This window comes from Corvus cornix, chromosome 18, assembly GCF_000738735.6.
Source record: "Corvus cornix cornix isolate S_Up_H32 chromosome 18, ASM73873v5, whole genome shotgun sequence".
NCBI lineage: Eukaryota > Metazoa > Chordata > Aves > Passeriformes > Corvidae > Corvus > Corvus cornix.
The window spans coordinates 12,370,587-12,388,326 of NC_046347.1; the positions used below are offsets into that span (position 1 = coordinate 12,370,587).

The 17,740-nt window shown below is 47.3% G+C and overlaps 3 protein-coding genes across 8 annotated transcripts in view; 2 read left to right on the forward strand and 1 right to left on the reverse strand.

Annotated features, from left to right (window-relative positions):
- The window catches only part of ASPSCR1 (ASPSCR1 tether for SLC2A4, UBX domain containing), a 40,021-nt gene extending 35,169 nt beyond the window's left edge, over positions 1-4,852 (forward strand). For both annotated transcript variants that reach the window (XM_039562530.1, XM_010413377.4), the window contains one exon: positions 1,279-4,852. In XM_039562530.1, coding sequence (XP_039418464.1) covers positions 1,279-1,292 — 14 coding nt within the window. In that variant the 3' untranslated portion in view covers positions 1,293-4,852. The remainder of the gene's footprint in view (positions 1-1,278) is intronic.
- CENPX (centromere protein X) lies at positions 2,936-6,213 on the reverse strand. Of its 2 annotated transcripts, XM_039562540.1 has the most exons (6): positions 6,125-6,213; positions 5,996-6,047; positions 5,863-5,916; positions 5,498-5,586; positions 5,052-5,362; positions 2,936-3,763 (listed from the first exon to the last, which is right to left on the reverse strand). In XM_039562540.1, exons 1-5 carry the CDS (start codon positions 6,161-6,163, stop codon positions 5,348-5,350), a joined length of 249 nt encoding a protein of 82 aa, XP_039418474.1. In that variant the 5' UTR covers positions 6,164-6,213; the 3' UTR covers positions 2,936-3,763; positions 5,052-5,347. The 2 variants fall into 2 exon arrangements, with proteins under 2 accessions (XP_039418474.1, XP_039418473.1); XM_039562539.1 differs by lacking the exons at positions 2,936-3,763; positions 5,052-5,362 and having other exon boundaries at positions 5,502-5,916.
- Positions 5,914-17,622, forward strand: LRRC45 (leucine rich repeat containing 45). Of its 4 annotated transcripts, none has more exons than XM_039562524.1 (17): positions 5,914-6,330; positions 7,089-7,150; positions 8,070-8,140; positions 8,461-8,639; positions 9,347-9,475; positions 10,070-10,182; positions 10,707-10,765; positions 10,883-10,960; positions 11,899-12,034; positions 12,324-12,401; positions 12,576-12,687; positions 12,859-12,929; positions 13,811-13,903; positions 14,497-14,589; positions 15,432-15,605; positions 15,698-15,845; positions 16,235-17,622. In XM_039562524.1, the coding sequence occupies exons 1-17, from the start codon at positions 6,162-6,164 to the stop codon at positions 16,429-16,431; spliced, it is 1,962 nt and encodes a 653-aa protein (XP_039418458.1). In that variant the 5' UTR covers positions 5,914-6,161; the 3' UTR covers positions 16,432-17,622. The 4 variants fall into 4 exon arrangements, with proteins under 4 accessions (XP_039418458.1, XP_039418461.1, XP_039418457.1 ...); XM_039562527.1 differs by having other exon boundaries at positions 6,171-6,514; XM_039562523.1 differs by having other exon boundaries at positions 6,224-6,514; positions 15,435-15,605.
- The last annotated feature ends 118 nt before the right edge of the window (positions 17,623-17,740 follow it).

Sequence of the window (17,740 nt, forward strand, 5' to 3'; positions counted from 1 at the left end):
GTGGTATTGTTGCAGATGTCAGTTTATGCTTGCAGGACATTTGGTTCTTGTCAGTCACAAATTTGTTTGTGACTTGAACCTCAGCCTTCACCGGAGAAGTATCTGAATGCGGACTCTGAACATTGGGAAGTCTGATGCCTAAACCATATGCTTGCAGCATTTTAAACTGTGTTCTGGGCTTGATGTGCTGAGCTCTTATCCCTGCCAGTGTAGTTCAAATACTAACAGGCAGGATATTCTACATACCCATGTAATCTGGGCCCATGTAATCCGTTATATCTTTGACATAACTTTCCTTTTGCTGCTGTAGTCTGTTTTAGTACTTTTATTTCTCTTGAATTTTTTAGTTGGTCTTTCTTTTTTTAATCTTCACTGCAAACCAGTAGTGGTTTTCCATAATTAAGATTGCAACCAGGTGTCCATTATGACTTTTCTCTTGTTTTATCCTGGTCAGAAAACTGCAACCTTGTTTTTAGTCCCAGAACAAATGGCTTATGTGTGTATTTTAGACAAGACTTTATACAAAATATGAAGTAATTAGAAGAAGAATTCCTGAATTAAACAATTGGCAATACTCACTTTTTGATGCAGTGGCAAAGACGGGGGGTGGGGGGGGAGAGGGAAGAGAAAAAAAAGGGAGAAAAAAAAAAAAAGAGACAGTCAGCTCCTTTAACGACAACAAACCTAGTAATTCTTATATGGAGTCACCTGGCTAATAATGCCAGATGTTAACTTCCTGGATGAGAATGTTAGTATTTGTTTCTGGAAGATAGTGTGGGGCTATCAGTTCCAGCAAGCAGAGGGTAAGGTGTGAAGGCTGCAAACAGTGGGCCAGTGTGTTTCCCTGCTGTGGCTGGTCTGGCTTAGATTGGTGCTGAGATGCTGATGCAGTGGGAAACAGGATCTTCACTGCTTCCCATTTCCATACTGGAGTATGTTTGAAGCATTGCACTTGAAATAGTTTTGTTTCCCAAGATTATCTGGATAAAGTACAAAATATCATCTCACCTACCTGTGCAGGTTTCCCATTTAACAGCTGGTATGAAAGGTCAATAGTATACTCTAAGCCACATGTTAATAAAATGAAGGATGAAGTTCCCTGCTCTGAAAGTTGTGATGTATTTACCATTTCATCTCCCCAGGTGCTCTCTTGTGGTCCCCAATGCTGCCTGAGCACAGCAGTGACTAGAACCCTCAGCTACCAGATCATGTTATTGAGAAATGAGTAAGTGCTAATTACATGTTATGTGTTTTAATGGTACCATGTTTATTTTGTAGGTGGAAAGAGATGAAGCATCCTGGGTTGCTGGATCACCGAGCTATCAGCTGTGCCCTTTTCTCCACAAACTCACTAAGGATGTGTAAGATGTGTTGGTGGCCCTGGAGAGATCTAATCTGTATGAACATTAGTTATAAAGAGAGAATGGCTATTTCAGATGTCAGTTGCACCTGGTGGAGGAGTGGAAGGCCTGTTTGTGGTCTTTGTGACTACAGAAGCAAGGTTAGAGGTTAAATTTAAGGTTTCTTGCATGCAAATAATAAGAATAGAGAATTAAGGGGGACATGATTCCTATATACTTTCTGCAAAGGACTTTGTTCCTATCTGTATTTTTAAATTCAACTCCTCCCAGTTCCACCTTCAGAGATGACTTGAGTCTAGCTGCCAGTATTCTAGCAGCAAGATACAATCTGGTTCAGCTTTACCTATAATTATTAAGTGGTGCCTAGAACAAGACTTTTTCTGCTTCTTAGCGAGGAGGGTTAGTGCTGCTGATAATGCTGGACATAGATGGCTGGAAAATGAATGAAGAGGAAGCATTTAAGTCACTTAAACCAGTTCAGATCAGCCTTTCCCGTGAAGCTCTTGGGCTGCTGCACTTGTATTGTGTTCAGTTGCCAGAATCTTGTCAACAAGGAATACAAGTTCATGGAATGCCTGTTGAGCATGTTTCTGCCCTAAGCTCTAGTTTTATTTTCACTGTGTATAACTACCATCAGTAATTAATTACAGCAAGGAAGAAACCATCCACTTAAAGGGTCTCTTCAAATGACAGTTGATTGGTGGCCTGAGTATTCCCAGAGCAGGGTAGCTGTGCTCTGCACCGCAGTTAATGTACAGGGAAAAGGCCCAGTCCGGATCTTTGTCTCCTGCAGACATCGTAAGGGGATGATTATTGGTTAGAATTGCCCTTATGCTGGAGATGAACTCTGTAGTGGCACGGCAGTCATGGTGCTGGGTTTTATTTGAAGTCTTCTCCACGGATCAGTGGTCTGCGGAGAGCTGGGCTTCCATGGTACAGTAATACCGTGTTTTCCATTTTCCTTGTTTCCTCCCTGCACTACGTGTGCATCTGCACAATTTGTAGATGTAATAAAGCAGAGTGGCCATGGGAGCCCTTTTGGTCAGTCCCTTTGATAGTTTCTTGCCCTGGCACTTGGTGTGTCTGTCAGTTCACAGGAACCTGCTCTCTTTTCAATACGCCTGTCATGACTCGTTCTCTTCCTCCCATTTTTTTTCAACAAAGCAAAACGGAGCTTTGTACCATCTGAATGAGCTTCAAAGTGGCTAGAAAGGGCACCCTGGGTTCCTGGCACTTGTCATTGTCTCCCTGCCTGGACAACATTTCCCTTCAGGTCTAATTACTTCCAAATGCTCACAGAGATGCTTTGAAGAAACTTGGAGGGAGGGGGAGGCATGAAAGAAAGGTGGAAGAGGAAAAAGGAGACTCAAAGCAGAAGGAGCAAAGAATGCTTTAGCAAAAAAGTTGATTGATTTCTTATATGACACCCAAAGGTAAACAGGGAACGTGTGTGGCCACTGGCAGTGGGAATGTGAGAGCGCTGTGTACAGCTCCTGTACTAAATCCTCCCTGTGGAAAGCAAGCCCTTCTGCCACTTGACAGCCTATAAAAGACATACCACAGCAGACCTGAAAAACCATTCAAATAATAAAGTTTATTACTCTTTAGAGGATTAAGTGTGGGCTGAGCCTGTACTCCATAGGACTGTCAGTATCTTCGTTCAGGTGCTGTTATCAGGCTTATTCATGTCACACAAATCAGAGGTAGACGGTAGCTAGAGCTGCTTTGTTGAATTTATACAGGATATCCCTGTGGAGAAACCAAGAGCTATTGCTAATGATAAGCAGTGAAATACCTGTGCTGGTGTTTTTTATTCCCAGGATTAGAATATGCAGAAGCAGTGTGGTTGGGAGGAAGTTGCAGTGTGCCTTCAGATGTGCTAGTCCTTATTTTTCTGAAGGGCACAGGTGACATCAAATAGTACAATCTGCTTAGCTGATTTGCTTAGGTGTTTTAGTTCTGTCAGTTTTTGTAAAGGGTTAGCACCATAACTATCCCCTGCAAGCACCTGACATGGGAAAACAAGTTTAGGGACACAAGCAACAATACCAGTATTCCTGGGGCAGTTTCATGGGTTAAGTGTAGGGGCTTTACATTGCTGACTGTTCCCTCAGGCAGTTCTGCCCATGCTCCTCCCTTGTGTAACTCAGCTGTGCATCAAACCCAATTTAACCACAAGAATGAAAAATTGCTACCTTCAATAGCTAGACAAGAGGTCTTATTCCCCTTCCCTATACAAAGAGTTACTTTTAGCTGCTGCTGCTATTCAATTGCTGCTTTACTGTGGATGTCCACATCAGCAGTTCTCTTCTCCGTGTTGTCAGGGAAGGGAACTTGAGCCTTTTTAGGGCAGCGACTTTAGGACTGCTGTTTCAGTTGGAGGCAGAGATGAGGATCTGAAACTGGAAAAGGCAAGAAAGCAGGAGTGAATTCTTTAAGGGGGTAAGATGCCCCCACATTTAAAACTGTGGCCTCTTCGCTAAGGTACTTGCTACAAGGATTCCTGCCCTACTGCAGAACAGTACCTGCAGATACCTGACGAGCTGGTTTTGTTTCAGTATTGCTTCTGCTATAGTAGGTGAACTCATCCCTAGGGTTTTAGGACATTCAACGGTAGTATCACTTGCTTTTACTTTTGTAATTGCCTTTTTTTAACCAATGATTGTGGGGCTGAAGGCTGAACTAGGTCAGTTCCTTCATTGCACGTGTTGTACAGCTGAACAGTTGTCTCAGCTGAGAAGCTGCAGTGCCGAGAGCTGGGGACTGCTTAAGCTGGTACTGTTACCAGAATATGTACTAAAACTGCATTTTTGTGGGGTTTCCAAGTGGCTGGTGTCCTGAGGGATGACCCTGATAGCTCCTAGCTCAAAGTGTACAGTGACCTACTGAGCCTCTGCCTGTCACAGCTGTTCCTGAGAAAAGGACTGCTAGCTATGGCTGATCCTACAGCCTGCAGAGTGCCAGCGGCAGGAGCGTGCAGGCCCCAAGCCACACCACCATCAGCTGTGCTCTGTGCAGCCAGCCATGCGTTTCCCAGCAAAGCCAGTTGGGTTGTGTGGGTCCTGCCCACATGTGTAAGGTTTCTTATTTCACAGTGGCCCCCCTGCTGCTAGAGGGGCCAGGCTGTCCCATGATGTGGGATTCTCACACATGCTGTTTGTTTTTTGTCCTTTTTTCCTTTCGTCCTACAAAGATTTAGGGAAGAGGGTGGGTGAGGGGGAAACGCTGCAAGTCTTTGAAGCGACTTGACTTTTGATGATGAATTGCAGCAAAGAGCCTACACAAGGAGGGGAGACTTGTTTTTAACTTACTGATGTTTCTTTGTGAGAACAAATTTATAGCAGAGGGGGAGCAGCCTCTGAGGAGAATACTGAATGGTTAAAAGGTTTCAAGTATTCTTTGATGTCACAGCCCTGGAGAAATACTGGAAGGTAGTGACGGACAGACACTGTTTATTTATAAAATAAAGATCAGTTGCCTGCTCTTGGCGAGAGCCTGTGAATGAGCTCCTGTTAATGACCTATTCATTAGAAAGGCTTGGAGCTGCACCTAGAGTTGCTGTCACAGCTGCCTGCTGAGGCAGTGAGATCCTGAAGGCTGGATGGTATTTCCAGCCTTTAAGTCTTTCCATGCATCTCTGTGAAGCAGCACCTCATTCTCATGTTAGATGAGAAAGCAACAGCATCTTACCATGCTGTGAAGTACAGGCCTCTGTTACCGGGAGTAGGGCGGCAAGATTGAAACCAGGTATGTGCTCAGCAGAACAAAACAAGCCTGTGGCAGCCTCTTCTCAAAAACGTTATCTGACAGCATCGTTCCTTTGGGCTGTGTTGTGCTTGGTAAAGGAGAGAGGAAACAGAAGCAAAATGGCAGACGAAGAAAGAGCTGAGACTGTTCATCCCAGAGTTGGACTCTGAGGCCGAGACACATGTTCGCTGTCAGGTCAGGACTGTCTGCTGACAGGTGACATGTGCTTCAGAAAGCCTCTAGAAATCGAGAAGCTGTAAGGAAAGAGCAGCAAGCCAGTCAGGACACAGACTGGGTTCTCAAAACAGCACCCGAAAGGATGAGGATTAGGCTGTTTCAGCTCACATCCTCATCCTGCTCCCATGCAGTTCAGGCCGAGAGTTACATACCAGCTGTGGCAACACTTTCTCCAGCTGCTCAGTATCCACCTTCTTCAGGTCCTCTGCCTGAGCTTGCCGAGCTGCTCGAGCCGCCGCTTCTGCAGCCCAAGTGAAAGAAAGGGAAGAGCAGTGAGACGGGTCTGGGAGCTGTCACCTGGGGCGTCTCGTCCGGGGGGCTGGGCTGGTGTCCTGGGAGGAGGGAGGTGGCCCAGCGCCCCGGAAGAGTCCGGGAAGCTGCGTCAGGACTCCAGCTGTGCAGGAGGCAGCAGAGCTGAAGCAGGACGGGATGAGTCGAAGGTTGGCCAGGTGCTCGGGGAGGAGGCGGGAGCCTATCGCCCTAAGGCTGGGGCGGGGGATTGGCCCTGCGCGCTGACCTCGGACGAAGACCTTCAGCAACTCGGCCACCAGCAGCTGCGCGTCGGCATTAACTGCAAGGACACGGCGCTTAGGGAAGGCGGGGACTAGGCCCAAGCGGCCCGGACCCGCCCGCCGCCGCAGCCTCGGTACCTCGGGTCCTCCCGTCCCGGAAATGGAGGCGGAGAAGCCGGTCCACGGTGTCCTGCGCGGAGAGAGGAACGGATGAGCGGAGCCGCGCTCGCCGCTCGGGCCAGCGCCCCTCGCCCGGAGCGGCCGCACCTTCCTGAAGCCGCCGGTGCGGCCGTCCCGCTCCTCCATGTCCCGCGCACTGCTGGCCCCGCCTCCCGGAGGCGCGCGGCGGGCGGGAACCCGCGCGGCCAGGGAGCAGTTCCGGCGGGAACCCGCGCGGCCAGGGAGCAGTTCCGGCGGGAACCCGCGCGGCCATGGAGCAGTTCGGGCGCGAATACGCGCGGCTTTGCGCGGCGGTAGGCGCGGCCCCGCAGGAGGCCGTGCTGCGGCGCCTGCGGGAGCCCAACGGGGCGCGGGGCCGCCTGGACCTGGCGGCGCAGAGCCTCTCGCTGCAGACGTGCAGCGCGCTGGGCCGGCTGCTGCCCGGCGCCGCGCCCTTCGCCGCGCTGGCGCTCGGCGACTGCGGCTTGAGCGAGGAAGGTGCGCGCGAGGCCGCAGCGGCTGCCCGAAGCGGGGCCGCCCTGGCCGCCCTCTCAGGCTGGGCCGGCGGGCCCGCTCTCCCTCCGGCGGCGAGCGAGGCGCGGTGGCGGGGCGGGAGGTCGCTCGTATCTCAGGCCCGCGAAGGTGCCCGGTCCGTGACCATGCGGCTGGTCACGCACCGCTCGGTTCTCCCTCCGGCGGCGAGGGCAGCTCTGCTGTTGGCCGTGGACGGATGGGACAGTCCGGCTGGTTAAAGTAGCTGGCAGTGAGGGGGCCCCATGGGCAGCACATCCGTGTCCGCAGAGCTTGTCTAGACGTGGGCTTTTTTCAGGGCTGAGGCAGGTAGGTGTACAAACTGACTTGTAGTTCTCTGCCCGGACACCTCTTTGAGAGTGTATAAATAGTCTCCTGCCCTGAAAGCTCAGGCTCACTTATTCCAGCAGCAGTGGCAGTTTACCAAGTAATTTGTTTATCACAGCCATGTCTCCTGAGCTAGCCGTTTAACAAGATGATACGCTGGGATGAGTAGAGGGTTTCACAGATGAAATAAACAGCTTTTTTTTTTTCTACTCAGGTGTAAGACTTCTGTTGCATGGTCTTTGCTCCAACACCACAGTAAAATCTTTGGATCTGAAGGTGAGTCTGTTCAAACAGAATTAAGACTATTCTGTGGTGGAGAAGGAAAAAGGAGCACAGGCTTAATCAGAAATAGAACTGGACCGTCCTGGTGCAGGATTATTCAACAAGATGCATACTTCTGTAAAGTTTTTGTTCTCAAGTGACTCATTCCTTGACTTGTTAACACCATGTCACAATTTTCCAAAGTTACTTTGCAGATCATCTTTATCCATTTTTATTTAGTTACTGTATTTTGATAGGAAGTTATTGCTGTGTATCTTTTGTCAGTTGCTGATTGGGCAGATGAGGCGTGTATAGGCTGTTTTGGGGGTTTCTGTATTGATCAGTGAGTTACTAGCTGTTTTACTTGTGTTTCTGTAGAGTTTATCTCGCTTGCCAATGTCTTTCGATTAGCCTGGGCTTTGAACTAAGCATCTGCCTTCAGATGTGATTGTCACTCTACTGGGAGTGACTTTCTGTCTGTATTCCTCTGGCATACAGCTATTCCCTTGAATTTACAGTCACAAACAGCATCACTGTTCAGCATCACTGAAGTCACAAACTTCATCGCAGCTTCCTTTCTCATTTGTGCTAGCGTTAACAGAGCCCTTTTTGGTGAAGTGTGTTACAATAGTTATGCTTATCTAGAATCACCATTTTCCGTCCCATCATGGCCCGTGCTGATCCTGTGCAATCTTGTGATTTTTGCAAGCTCTCAGTCATGGTGCCCTCACAAGACAAGTCGTGTGTATAGATCCACTGTTCCTCCAGGGTTTTTCGTTTTGTGGAAGGCTGATTGATAGTGAAACAAATGTTGGTTGGACCATCTTTGCCCAACTGAAGTTGGCATTACAGCTGGGATGCATCTGGTGGTGTTTGTGGTGTAGGTGGACTGGGACAGGCTTAGCCTACTGATCACCTGGGACTTCTGTTTCAGGGAAATAACCTGCGAACCATGGGAGCTGAGGCTTTGGGAAAACTTCTTAGGGAGAACAAATCCATCAGGAGGTAAAAAAATGTATATACCTCTCTTTGTGCTATTCTTGCCGGATGGAGCACAACATTTGGAAAGGGTTGAGGGTGTTTTTTGTTGGGGTAGGAGGAATGCCAAGTGGTGCAATTTCTTGTGAGGGGTGGGACAAGTAAAGGCATGAAAAGTGGAGGTGCTCTTTCAGAGGACGCTGGGCCCTGGCAGCATCCTGCTCTCTGAAATTGAGTCCACGCACGGAGCTGGATGTTTGACCGGGCATACCGTGATCCAAATATCATTCAAGTTCATGCAGCAGTCTGTTTACTCCACGAACACCATTCCTGTCTGATTTCCCTAGCCTAACCTTAGAATGGAACAGCCTTGGCATGTGGGAGGAGGGCTTCTCCTTTTTCTGCCAAGGACTGAGAGCAAACAACTTTCTTCGGCGTCTGGATCTGCGCAATAACCAGATTAACCATCAAGGGGCTGAAGAGCTGGCCATGGCACTGACACAAAATACCAGCCTTCAGGAGCTGGGTAAGAGTTCTTTGCCCACGTACATATATGCATGAAAACACCATGTGTATCTTCAGGTTTCTTGCTTCAGTTTCTTCCAACTGGTTGGTGTCATTCCCAATTCCTATCAGTCTGGAATGCTTTGCCGACTTTGTGCAGGGAGAAGTCACAACTCCATGGCCTTTGGAGACTGGGAACTATAATTGGAATCTCTGGAACCAAACCTGCAGATGAAGAATTGTGTACTTGGAGTAGAACAGTCTTTAGTGGAGGAGGAAGGGTTTTCATTCCTATTTGTGGTTGGTGTTGGTATGCCTCATGACAGACTCTTAATACTTACTTCACACTCGTTTTGTCCTTATATGGAATTTTGGTGGAGTTTCCTTCAGGAAAATGTAGCTTTTGTTGCCAATTCTTTCTCATCCACAGGTCTTGTCTGTGGAAGGAAGGCTTGTGAGAGCCAAATGTGAGGCCCAGATTTGTGTAGATTTTCAACTGTCATGGCTTCCTGCAGTTTCCTAAAGATTTATCTTGCCTTTCTTTCTTTGTCAATTTCCCTCCCTCTCATTCATCTTCAAAGGGGACACAGTATTCACCTGTGTTTTTGCTAAGACCATCTGGGATTAGTTAACCGTGCTTGTAGATATATAAAGAGCATGGGTTCTCTTGAGCCCTGTGGTTTTCAGCAGATGTGTGACTACCGTGGTGAAAGTTTGCTTTCTGTATAGATTTGCGATGGAATAACATTGGGCTTCTGGGTGGCCGAGCTTTGCTGAACTGCCTGCACAGCAACAAGACCCTGAAGAGGCTCGAGCTGGCAGGGAATAATGTTCCTGGCGACATCCTGAAAGCTGTGGGTAAGTATGATGTGTGCACAGTAATGAATCACTTAACTCCTTTCCCAGTTCAGCACTTGGGGGATATAGGGCACTTGCTGCTTCAGAAGAGAGCTAACCCTCTTTTCCTCCCTTTCTCAACAGCATTTCCACAGTGCTCTATGTCACCTCCTCTTGTCCTTTAGTGAGGGCTAGTCAAGTTGGAAGTGTCGCTTTCACCAGCAAGAGCAAAAAAATAATTTGGATTGAGTTATTAGAGATTGCTGTGCCACATGAATGTGGGAGAATTTGAGACTTTTCCTCATAGTTTGCCTCTGATGAGCCAAGTTTTGATGTGGCTTATGCAGCACATCATGTCATTGTCCTGCCCACAGCAGAGCTGAGCATCTTTCCTGAGGCTGGGGTGTTGATTACCCCACACACACTGCTCTCGTTGATCCCATCCCAGCTTGTGATGTAAGGTGGGACTCTCTCTACGCGGGCCAGCATGAGAAGGGCAACTGTCCTGGTGCTTCTGATAGCCAGTTGTCATCCTGAGTGCTGTCTCTTCCAGCAGTGCTTGCTGTGCTGTTGCTTTAGAAACTTGTGCATGCTCTCCTGCTCTCTCTGCATCAGAACAAGCCTTGAATCACAACCAAGACCGTGAGGCTATCCTGAGTGAGGCCCAGAACCAAATGAACATCCTCAGCAAGGAGGTTTTGAGTCTGAAGGATGAGAAGAACAAGCAGGTCAGCAGATGTTGGCGGTTCAAATGGGGTAGCTGGAATCCTTTGCTTTCCCTTGAGGTCCCCACAGAACACTCAGTGACAGTATTATTGTGCACCTGAAGTTGCATTTGCATTTTTATGGGCAGGCACACAGCATAGTTTAGTACATTGGGTCCTTCCTCTGAGCTAGGTTGCCTAGGAATCAAGTGACAGTATGGGTATGGACACATCCCTGCTGAACACATTCTGGATTCTGGAGGAGTTTTGGTTATTTGTGCTTTAGTTTCATCTTTTGCAATTGGTTTGATACTTTCCAAGTGGTGTAAACCTAGAGATTTGTTTTTCCATCTGACACCTGAGGATGCAGAGTCCCTATAGCTGATGACCTTATTCAGGTGTGCTGATAAACCCATCAGACTTCCAGTTTGTTTCCAGTAGAATGGCTTGACATGTCTTCAGCTGTTGCTGGCAAGAGAAGAATGAGAAATGTAAGTGCTTGTAGCTGGTGCAATTCATTTTCTCACAGAATTTTGCCTTCTTCACAGTTCATGGATTTTGTGGATGCTGTAGACAAGCACAAAGAAGAAAAAGCCAGGAGTGAGAAGTGAGTTGGATTTCTAAATGTCTTCTGCTCTTTGATGGCAGAATTGAGCTCTCTCCATTTCCTGGCAGAAATTACCCACCTCTTTTTTTTTTCCTTTTATTTCCCTCCCAAATGCAGAATGTCTGTAGCACGAATCAGCCAGCTGCAGGATGCATTGGATGAGCAGTACTCCATTATGAATTCACTGAAAACCAAGTATGGAGGAGGAGAACCTTTGCCTTCCCACTATTTGTGCTGTATAAGCAGTGCCGAGCAGAGCTTCTAAGAAGGGGGATAATCGTGTAGGGTAGCTGACTTATTATTTTGGTTAGTTCTGCAGTAATATCCAGAAATTACAGTCAGATAAAGCCTTTGAGTTTGCCACACTAGTTAACCTGCTTTTAAGTAAAATTACAGTGTATTGGTGTAAGACAAAGTGAATTACAGAAGGTGGGAAGAAGGAAAAAGGATTCTGCAGATGGGATGGGGGCATGTTCCTTGCATGGTTTACAGCCTGGCAGGAATCGGTACCTGCTTTCCCTGGCAACTGGCAGTGTTCTCTGGGAACCGCTGCAGGTATTGAGGAGCCTGGCTTGGGAGCAATGAGGAAGAGCTGCTCAGAAGAAATGTTAGGTTATGCAGAGCCATATGCACATGGCAGTGGTTAGACTTCAAACTGCTGAGCCTGCCTACTTTAGTTCTGCCAGGTAAAGGCAGTGTTACTATGCCATGCAGTGATGTGGACATGTCCCTCTTGGACAGAATAAGCAAATTGCTTCTGCTACTCATGTTTAAAAATCTGTCTCTAATTTTAAACAACTTTGCAGTGGTATAAAATAGCTGGCTTTGTTCTGTGAGAGCAGGCAAATCCTGGAGGGGTCTGGGTGGGGAGAATGGCTTGTGGAAGACAGTGCAGGGCAAATGCAATGGGCACCAGAACACTGGGCCCTGAGAAGCCCCAGGTCACTGTTTGTAGATGCTGCTGCATACAAAGGTCAATGGTGTCCTTTTCCCAGAAGCAAAAAAATGCCTCATTTAGTTAGCCTGATTTCATCCACTGCCAGATGGATATTAGCACCTTGTACCAGGTGGCATAGAGAGCTTGCTGCAGTGTCTGCCTTGGAAAAGACTCCGGAAAGTGCTTCTCTTTATAGGCTGCAGATGACTGAAGCTGCCCTGGCTCTGTCTGAACAGAAGGTGCACAACCTGGGAGAGCTGCTGAATGCCATGAAACAGGAACAAAACTGTGTGGCTGAGTGCCACTTCAGGGAGCTCCAGCAACAAAAGCAGGTGAGCTGGATAAGTCCTAGTTATGTTTGAGAGCAGGGCTATAGGTCATAACTGGTTTGTGTAAATTTGGGGCATGCTGGATGGAATAGGGAAGCATGATTTTTACCACTAGTGGGTTAGCTAAAGCCACCATGACAAAAAATTCTTGTGTAAATTAGGTAGATGGGTGCCAGGTGTGAAGAGGAGTCGTGGTGTTTATGGGGTAGGTTGGATTTAGCTGGGTGTGATATTGGTTGGTAGTGCAAGAACTAGAGTGAGTACAGGTTTTTAATTTTGATTCTGTTTGCAGGAAGGTGCTGATCGGGAAGGCAGGCTTTTGCATGACTTGTCTGCTGCCAGTGAGAAAAATCTGCTGCTGAGAAACCAGGTAGGAAACCAAGTCCAAGTCTGAGAAGTGGCACTTGAACATATGTAACATCTGCTGCATATATATGGTCTCTACTTTGATCCTTGGTTGTGTGTGTCTTCGTTGTCCTGTACAGCCAACTTTCTCTGCTAACAGGAAAAGAAAAACCTTTGTGGTGGTAATTTCCTTGTGTAGGTGGATGAGTTGGAGAGGAAGTGCAAAGTTCAGCAGGATCAGCTGTTCCAGGTAAAACAAGACTTGACCAACACAACAGCGGAGCTGAAGCTGCGGGCTGTGGAGGCTGAAGGTGAGTGGAGGAGTAGAAACAGCTTGTGGACACCTGTGGTTGGGATCGCTGTTCCTGAGTCAACAGCACAGACAGCCGAGGAGAAAGGGTTCGCAGAGATGGTGAAAAAGTATGAGTACAGCTGTGTGGCAGGAATGCCAGAATTGTGATATGCCTGCTTTTAATCTGCAGAACGTCTGGAAACGGAGAAGAGAAGATTTAAACAAAGCCTTGAAGACATGGAATCCCTTCGGGTAAAAGAGGTAAGGATGGGGTTTCTGCAGCATCCCGGTTAGTCTTTCTTTGGTCCTGACCTACATCACCACTGGAGGTCATTGCTGTCATATGCTCTTAAAAAAGTTAAAAAGTTAGTGGGCTCAGATTTGTTGTGGGAATAATGGGCCATTTTTTCAAGCAAAGCCTGGCTGAAGAGATCACAAGACTTTCTACCAGCTAGTAAGATTTTCTAGCTTTTGAGAGTATGGGCCAGAGTGGTATGTGATGCTACAAGAGAGGCTGGGAGGCTGGCCTTTGTGTTGGTCTGTGCAGAGAGGTAGTTACAAATACAGAATCTTTTCCTGCTTCTGAAATGAATACACTTTAATGTTTTAATCGCTTATGGACAAGCAGTCCTTTAACGGGGCTCAGCATGCTAGTTCCTTTTCTGCTATGTTTCAAGGGGGGTTGTGTCTGAGTGTGGACAGGCCAACAGACTACAATCAATTCTCTTTGCAGTGTTTACTGAGGTCTGAAATCTCTCCAAAATAAAATTATACTAATAGATTTCTCTGAATATATAGAAATCTTTTAAGAAAAGGCACAGGCCAGGAAGATTTTACCAACCTTACAGCTAGAAAATGAATCTGTTGTGTTTTGTACCACTTGACAATGAGAGCTTGGACTTTATCTTCCTTGTGGCCTGGGAGGGATCTCTGTCTAAAAATTCCCAGTTTCTAGAGGGCAGATTGTATCTGTATTACAGTTTCCTAGTGGAGTTCTGGGAGAGGTAAGAACTTTCCTTTGGTGGTAGGTGGTTCAGTGAGAGGATGCTTCACTATCATGATGAGTGGTCCTGCTGCTTGCTGTGCCTGGAGATGGGAATGGTTTTCTGTCACTTGCTTAAATGGTTTCTGCTGCTTTGCAGGTGGATCGTATGACACAGCACATGGAGGCCAGTGAACGTTCCATGCACAACAGGATCCAGAGGCTGGAGGCCATCAGGATATCTCTGGAGGAGGTGAGAAAAAGTGCTCTAGGCACGTTTGAACACTCATATAGTGGTGCAAAGAGAAGGCTGCCAGGAAAGCTTTGTGGAGTCTTCCACTGCTTACCTTTGTAAAGATTGTCATGTGCTGTAAGGAGGAACAGAAAACAGCAGCATACCAGCTGAAATTATTTTTACTGCTTTGAGCTAAGGAAAAAGGTTCCAAGGAGAAACTTGTAAATTCAGATTGGACAAAAATAAGGATTCTGTTGAACATGGTTAGAGTGTTACCAAGATTGGAATTCACAGGTTTCCCATGTTGTCCCAAGTAGAGTAGCATGTTTATTCATATATATTTCCCCAGCTAGATCCAGCACTGCTCTTTCCTACTGCCTTGTTTTGGAAAGCTTTACCCATTACTTGTCCTCATATAACTGAAATTCGCACTGAGCTTAAATAGCAGCCTTGGAGTGAGGAAGGGTTTGTCATCTTGGTTTGCTTTTGCTGCCCCTGAGTGAGGAGAGCTGTGTCATATTGTAGCCTGTGACCGGAAGCTGCTAATGTTTTCTGGTCAGTGTTACAGCAGTGCAGCTTCTCTGGAATGATTTTCCATGTTTCTGTGGCAGGAGCTGAGCCAAGTCAAAGCAGCTGCACTAACTGAGCGAGGTCAGGCAGAGGAGGAGTTAATAAAAGTCCGGAGTCAGGCACGCTTGGAGGAGGTAAGGACAAGACCTGTGGGAAGGAAGTGGTTTGGCTACCTACTCTATATTTTAGTCTTGGGGAGCTGCTAAGTAACTCCTCTCTGGGTTTCACTGACTCACAAATGGTGTGATTGCTGAGGAAGGAGTCCTGAAAAGTCTGATTTTAATTGTCTTCAGTAGTAACAGAACTGATGTGGATATTGTCATGGCAGATTTAATTTAAGTTGCCAACATCTGAAGCCAGCAGATGGATGTTGATCATTCTTTTTAATGGCAACTCTCATGGGGTGCTCCTGTTTCTCTGAACTCTGAGAAATTTCTTCAGGTGGGTACTGCTGCTGGATAAATAAAGTCACTAGTATTGAACTCTGTGAAAATGGCAATGAAGTTAATATCCTGTGAAAGAGAACAAGAGATGATGGAAATACACAAAAACTATTAGAATATTTACTTACTTTTTACATCACAAAAGAAAATGCTTCACTGAGTTATAGACATAGAAATTTGATGTGTGGGACCCAGCAGTTGCTTAGCTGCATACAGTGGTGCTGCAGAGCCATTTGAGGTATGGAGGAAGTGAAGGTAGAGCATTGGTTGTAAACACTGGTGGTGGCATCGGTGCATCTGGCAAGGACTTGTCTCAGTTTCTCATTTGAGTGTTTCAGTCTGTCAGTGTTCTCTCTGGCAAGAGGAAGCAGCTTGGGGTCACTCCTGAGTGCAAGGAGCAGGGCTGTGTCCTGTGCTTGTCAGTGCCAGTTGACTCAATAAAGGAGTCACTGTATTAGGAACAAAGAGGGGAGAATCCCTTCACAGGAATGAAGTGGGACTGTTTAATTTTCATTTTCCTTTGTGTCTTACAGCAGCAACGACTAGAGCACCTAAAAGAGAAGCTGCGGCTGATGACTGAGTCAAGGGATGAAGCTCAGAACTGCTGCCTTAAGCAAAAAGAAATGGTTGCTGAGGCCCAGGCCAAAGCCAAACAGTTGAGCCTGTATGCTGATGGACTCAGGAGGAGGCTGGATGAACTTCAGCAGGTAGCTGGGACTGGAGTAGATATAGTCACGACAGCGCCAGAACAAGTTGCTGAAGTTGTTTGGTTGTTCATGGGTTTGTCTTTGTGTGTCAGGACCTGGACAGTAAGGAAGAGGAGAAAGTGACAGAGCTAAATAAGGTGAAAGTGGAATTACAGGAGCAGATTGGGCACTTGGAGGCTGAACGCGCAGCCCAGGATGGGCTGAGAGAGAAGATTGCAGCTCTGGAAAGACAGCTGAAAGGTGATGGATCCTTTCATGCTTCTCAAATGGTAATGCTGAGTTAGCCTGCACTGGGCCTGGAACTGAGCTGTGCTCACAGGTAGTGACAGCAGTGTTTCCTGCCTGTGTATACACCTATGAGTTGTACTCTCCATCCAGGGAGATACAGGGATTCCTGTCCTCATTTTATAGAGACCAAGACTCAGATGACCACCCAAAGCTGCACAGCCAGCAAGATGTTTGGATTTCCTGCACAGTGAAGTGTGCATGCTGTCTGTGCAAAACCTCTCATGTTGACTTACGCAGCTTCTCTTTTGTCCCTGTTGACCATACCACTTCCGTTGCCTTTGGCTTGTTCTTATTTATTCTAGGGATACCCTGATTTTCTTTTCTAATGCTGTTTTTCACAGCCCTATCCAGTAATCACCGTGAAGCACTGCTGGACAAAGAGGGTGAGATCTCTCTGCTGCTGGAGAAGCTGAGAATGAAGGAGGCTGAGATCTCCAGGGTGAGGGAAGAGGAGGCGCAGCGAGCAAGTTTCTTGCAGAATGCCATCATGGCATATGTGCAAGGATCTCCCTTGGGAACCCACAGTTCTAGAAAGTGAGAGCGTGGCTTAAAGGATCCAAATACCTGCTGTCAGGGAAAGGGTGACCAACTCAGGTAGAACTCCTTCTTCCTAAATGGGACAGTTTTATCAGAGTGGGGTGACACAAAGGCTTGCAAACAGAAAAACGCTCTCGCTGTTCAGAAACCTTCTTCCTGACAGCGTAAAGGAGAGGAGGAAACAGCTGTTCAGGCTCGTGGGTCTGAGTCCATGATGTGGAGCCCCTTCCCCTGCATTGCCATAGCCTATCAGCACAGGGGGTTACTCATTACTGGGGGAGGGGTTGTGTGTTCCCTGGCAGGGTCCTGCTGCAGCATTTGTTTGGGTGCCAGGGCTGTTCACAGAGAAATGTGATAAAATGTGACAGGAGTGTTTATAGTTCCCTGTGGGCCAGAGCGATTTGCTTTGCTAATGGGATCCTGAAACTGCTGGAAACACCAGATATAACCCACCTGTGCTTTTTCACCCAGTGTTTACAGGCAGAAGCAGAGTCTGACAGGGCCCTCTCTGGCTTGTTTACCCCTCCCTGCTGTGGCTCTCACTGTATTGGTGGGCAGTAGACACACATTCAGCATAGACAGAAACAGCTGTACGGAAGGGCTTCGGGTGCAGTGCTGTTCATGTCTTTGTGGGACAGCTGGGCTTTGGCCGTGCTTCTACTTACACAACACTGAGTGTCAGGGAAAGGGTGAGTGGGTGATTAGCTGTCAACATCTGTGCTTCTTCACTGTGAACTGCAGCCCTTAGGTGAAGATGTTGTGGCCAGTATTGCAACAGGATTTAGTTTCACTGGGAAATGGCAAGACTGTTCTCCTGGCTTCTCAGGCTCCTAGAACTGAGTGCTATGGCCTTAACCTGGAGAGGAGCAATGCTTCTGGCGTGACACTGGGGAGTTGCTCAGAGCACAAAGGGGAGAAGGTGGTTCCTCTCCTGACAGCACAAGTCCTTGCAAGGGTTACGAGAGTCTGAATTGGAGAAAGCAGGAGCTGCTGTCAGGCCAGCAGTCTTAAGAGCCTTGAGGGAGAACCTTGTGAGTCTGGGGTGGGAACGTATCTTAGAGTACGTATTTTAAGAGACACCTGGAAAATGAAAGTTTCTGTGTGGACTGGTTGCTTTGTGTTCATGATTTTTTATTTTGGGTTTTGCTCTGCTTTTTTAATAAAGAACTTTTGCATTTTGCTATTAACACTGGAGAGTGGCAAACTGAATGTTTGGCTGATGTGTGGAGGGTGGGGCCTTCTGCTGTGTTACTTTCCTGAAGACCCTGTCAGCCTGTCCTGGAGCTAAAAGGCTGTTACAGATGGATAAG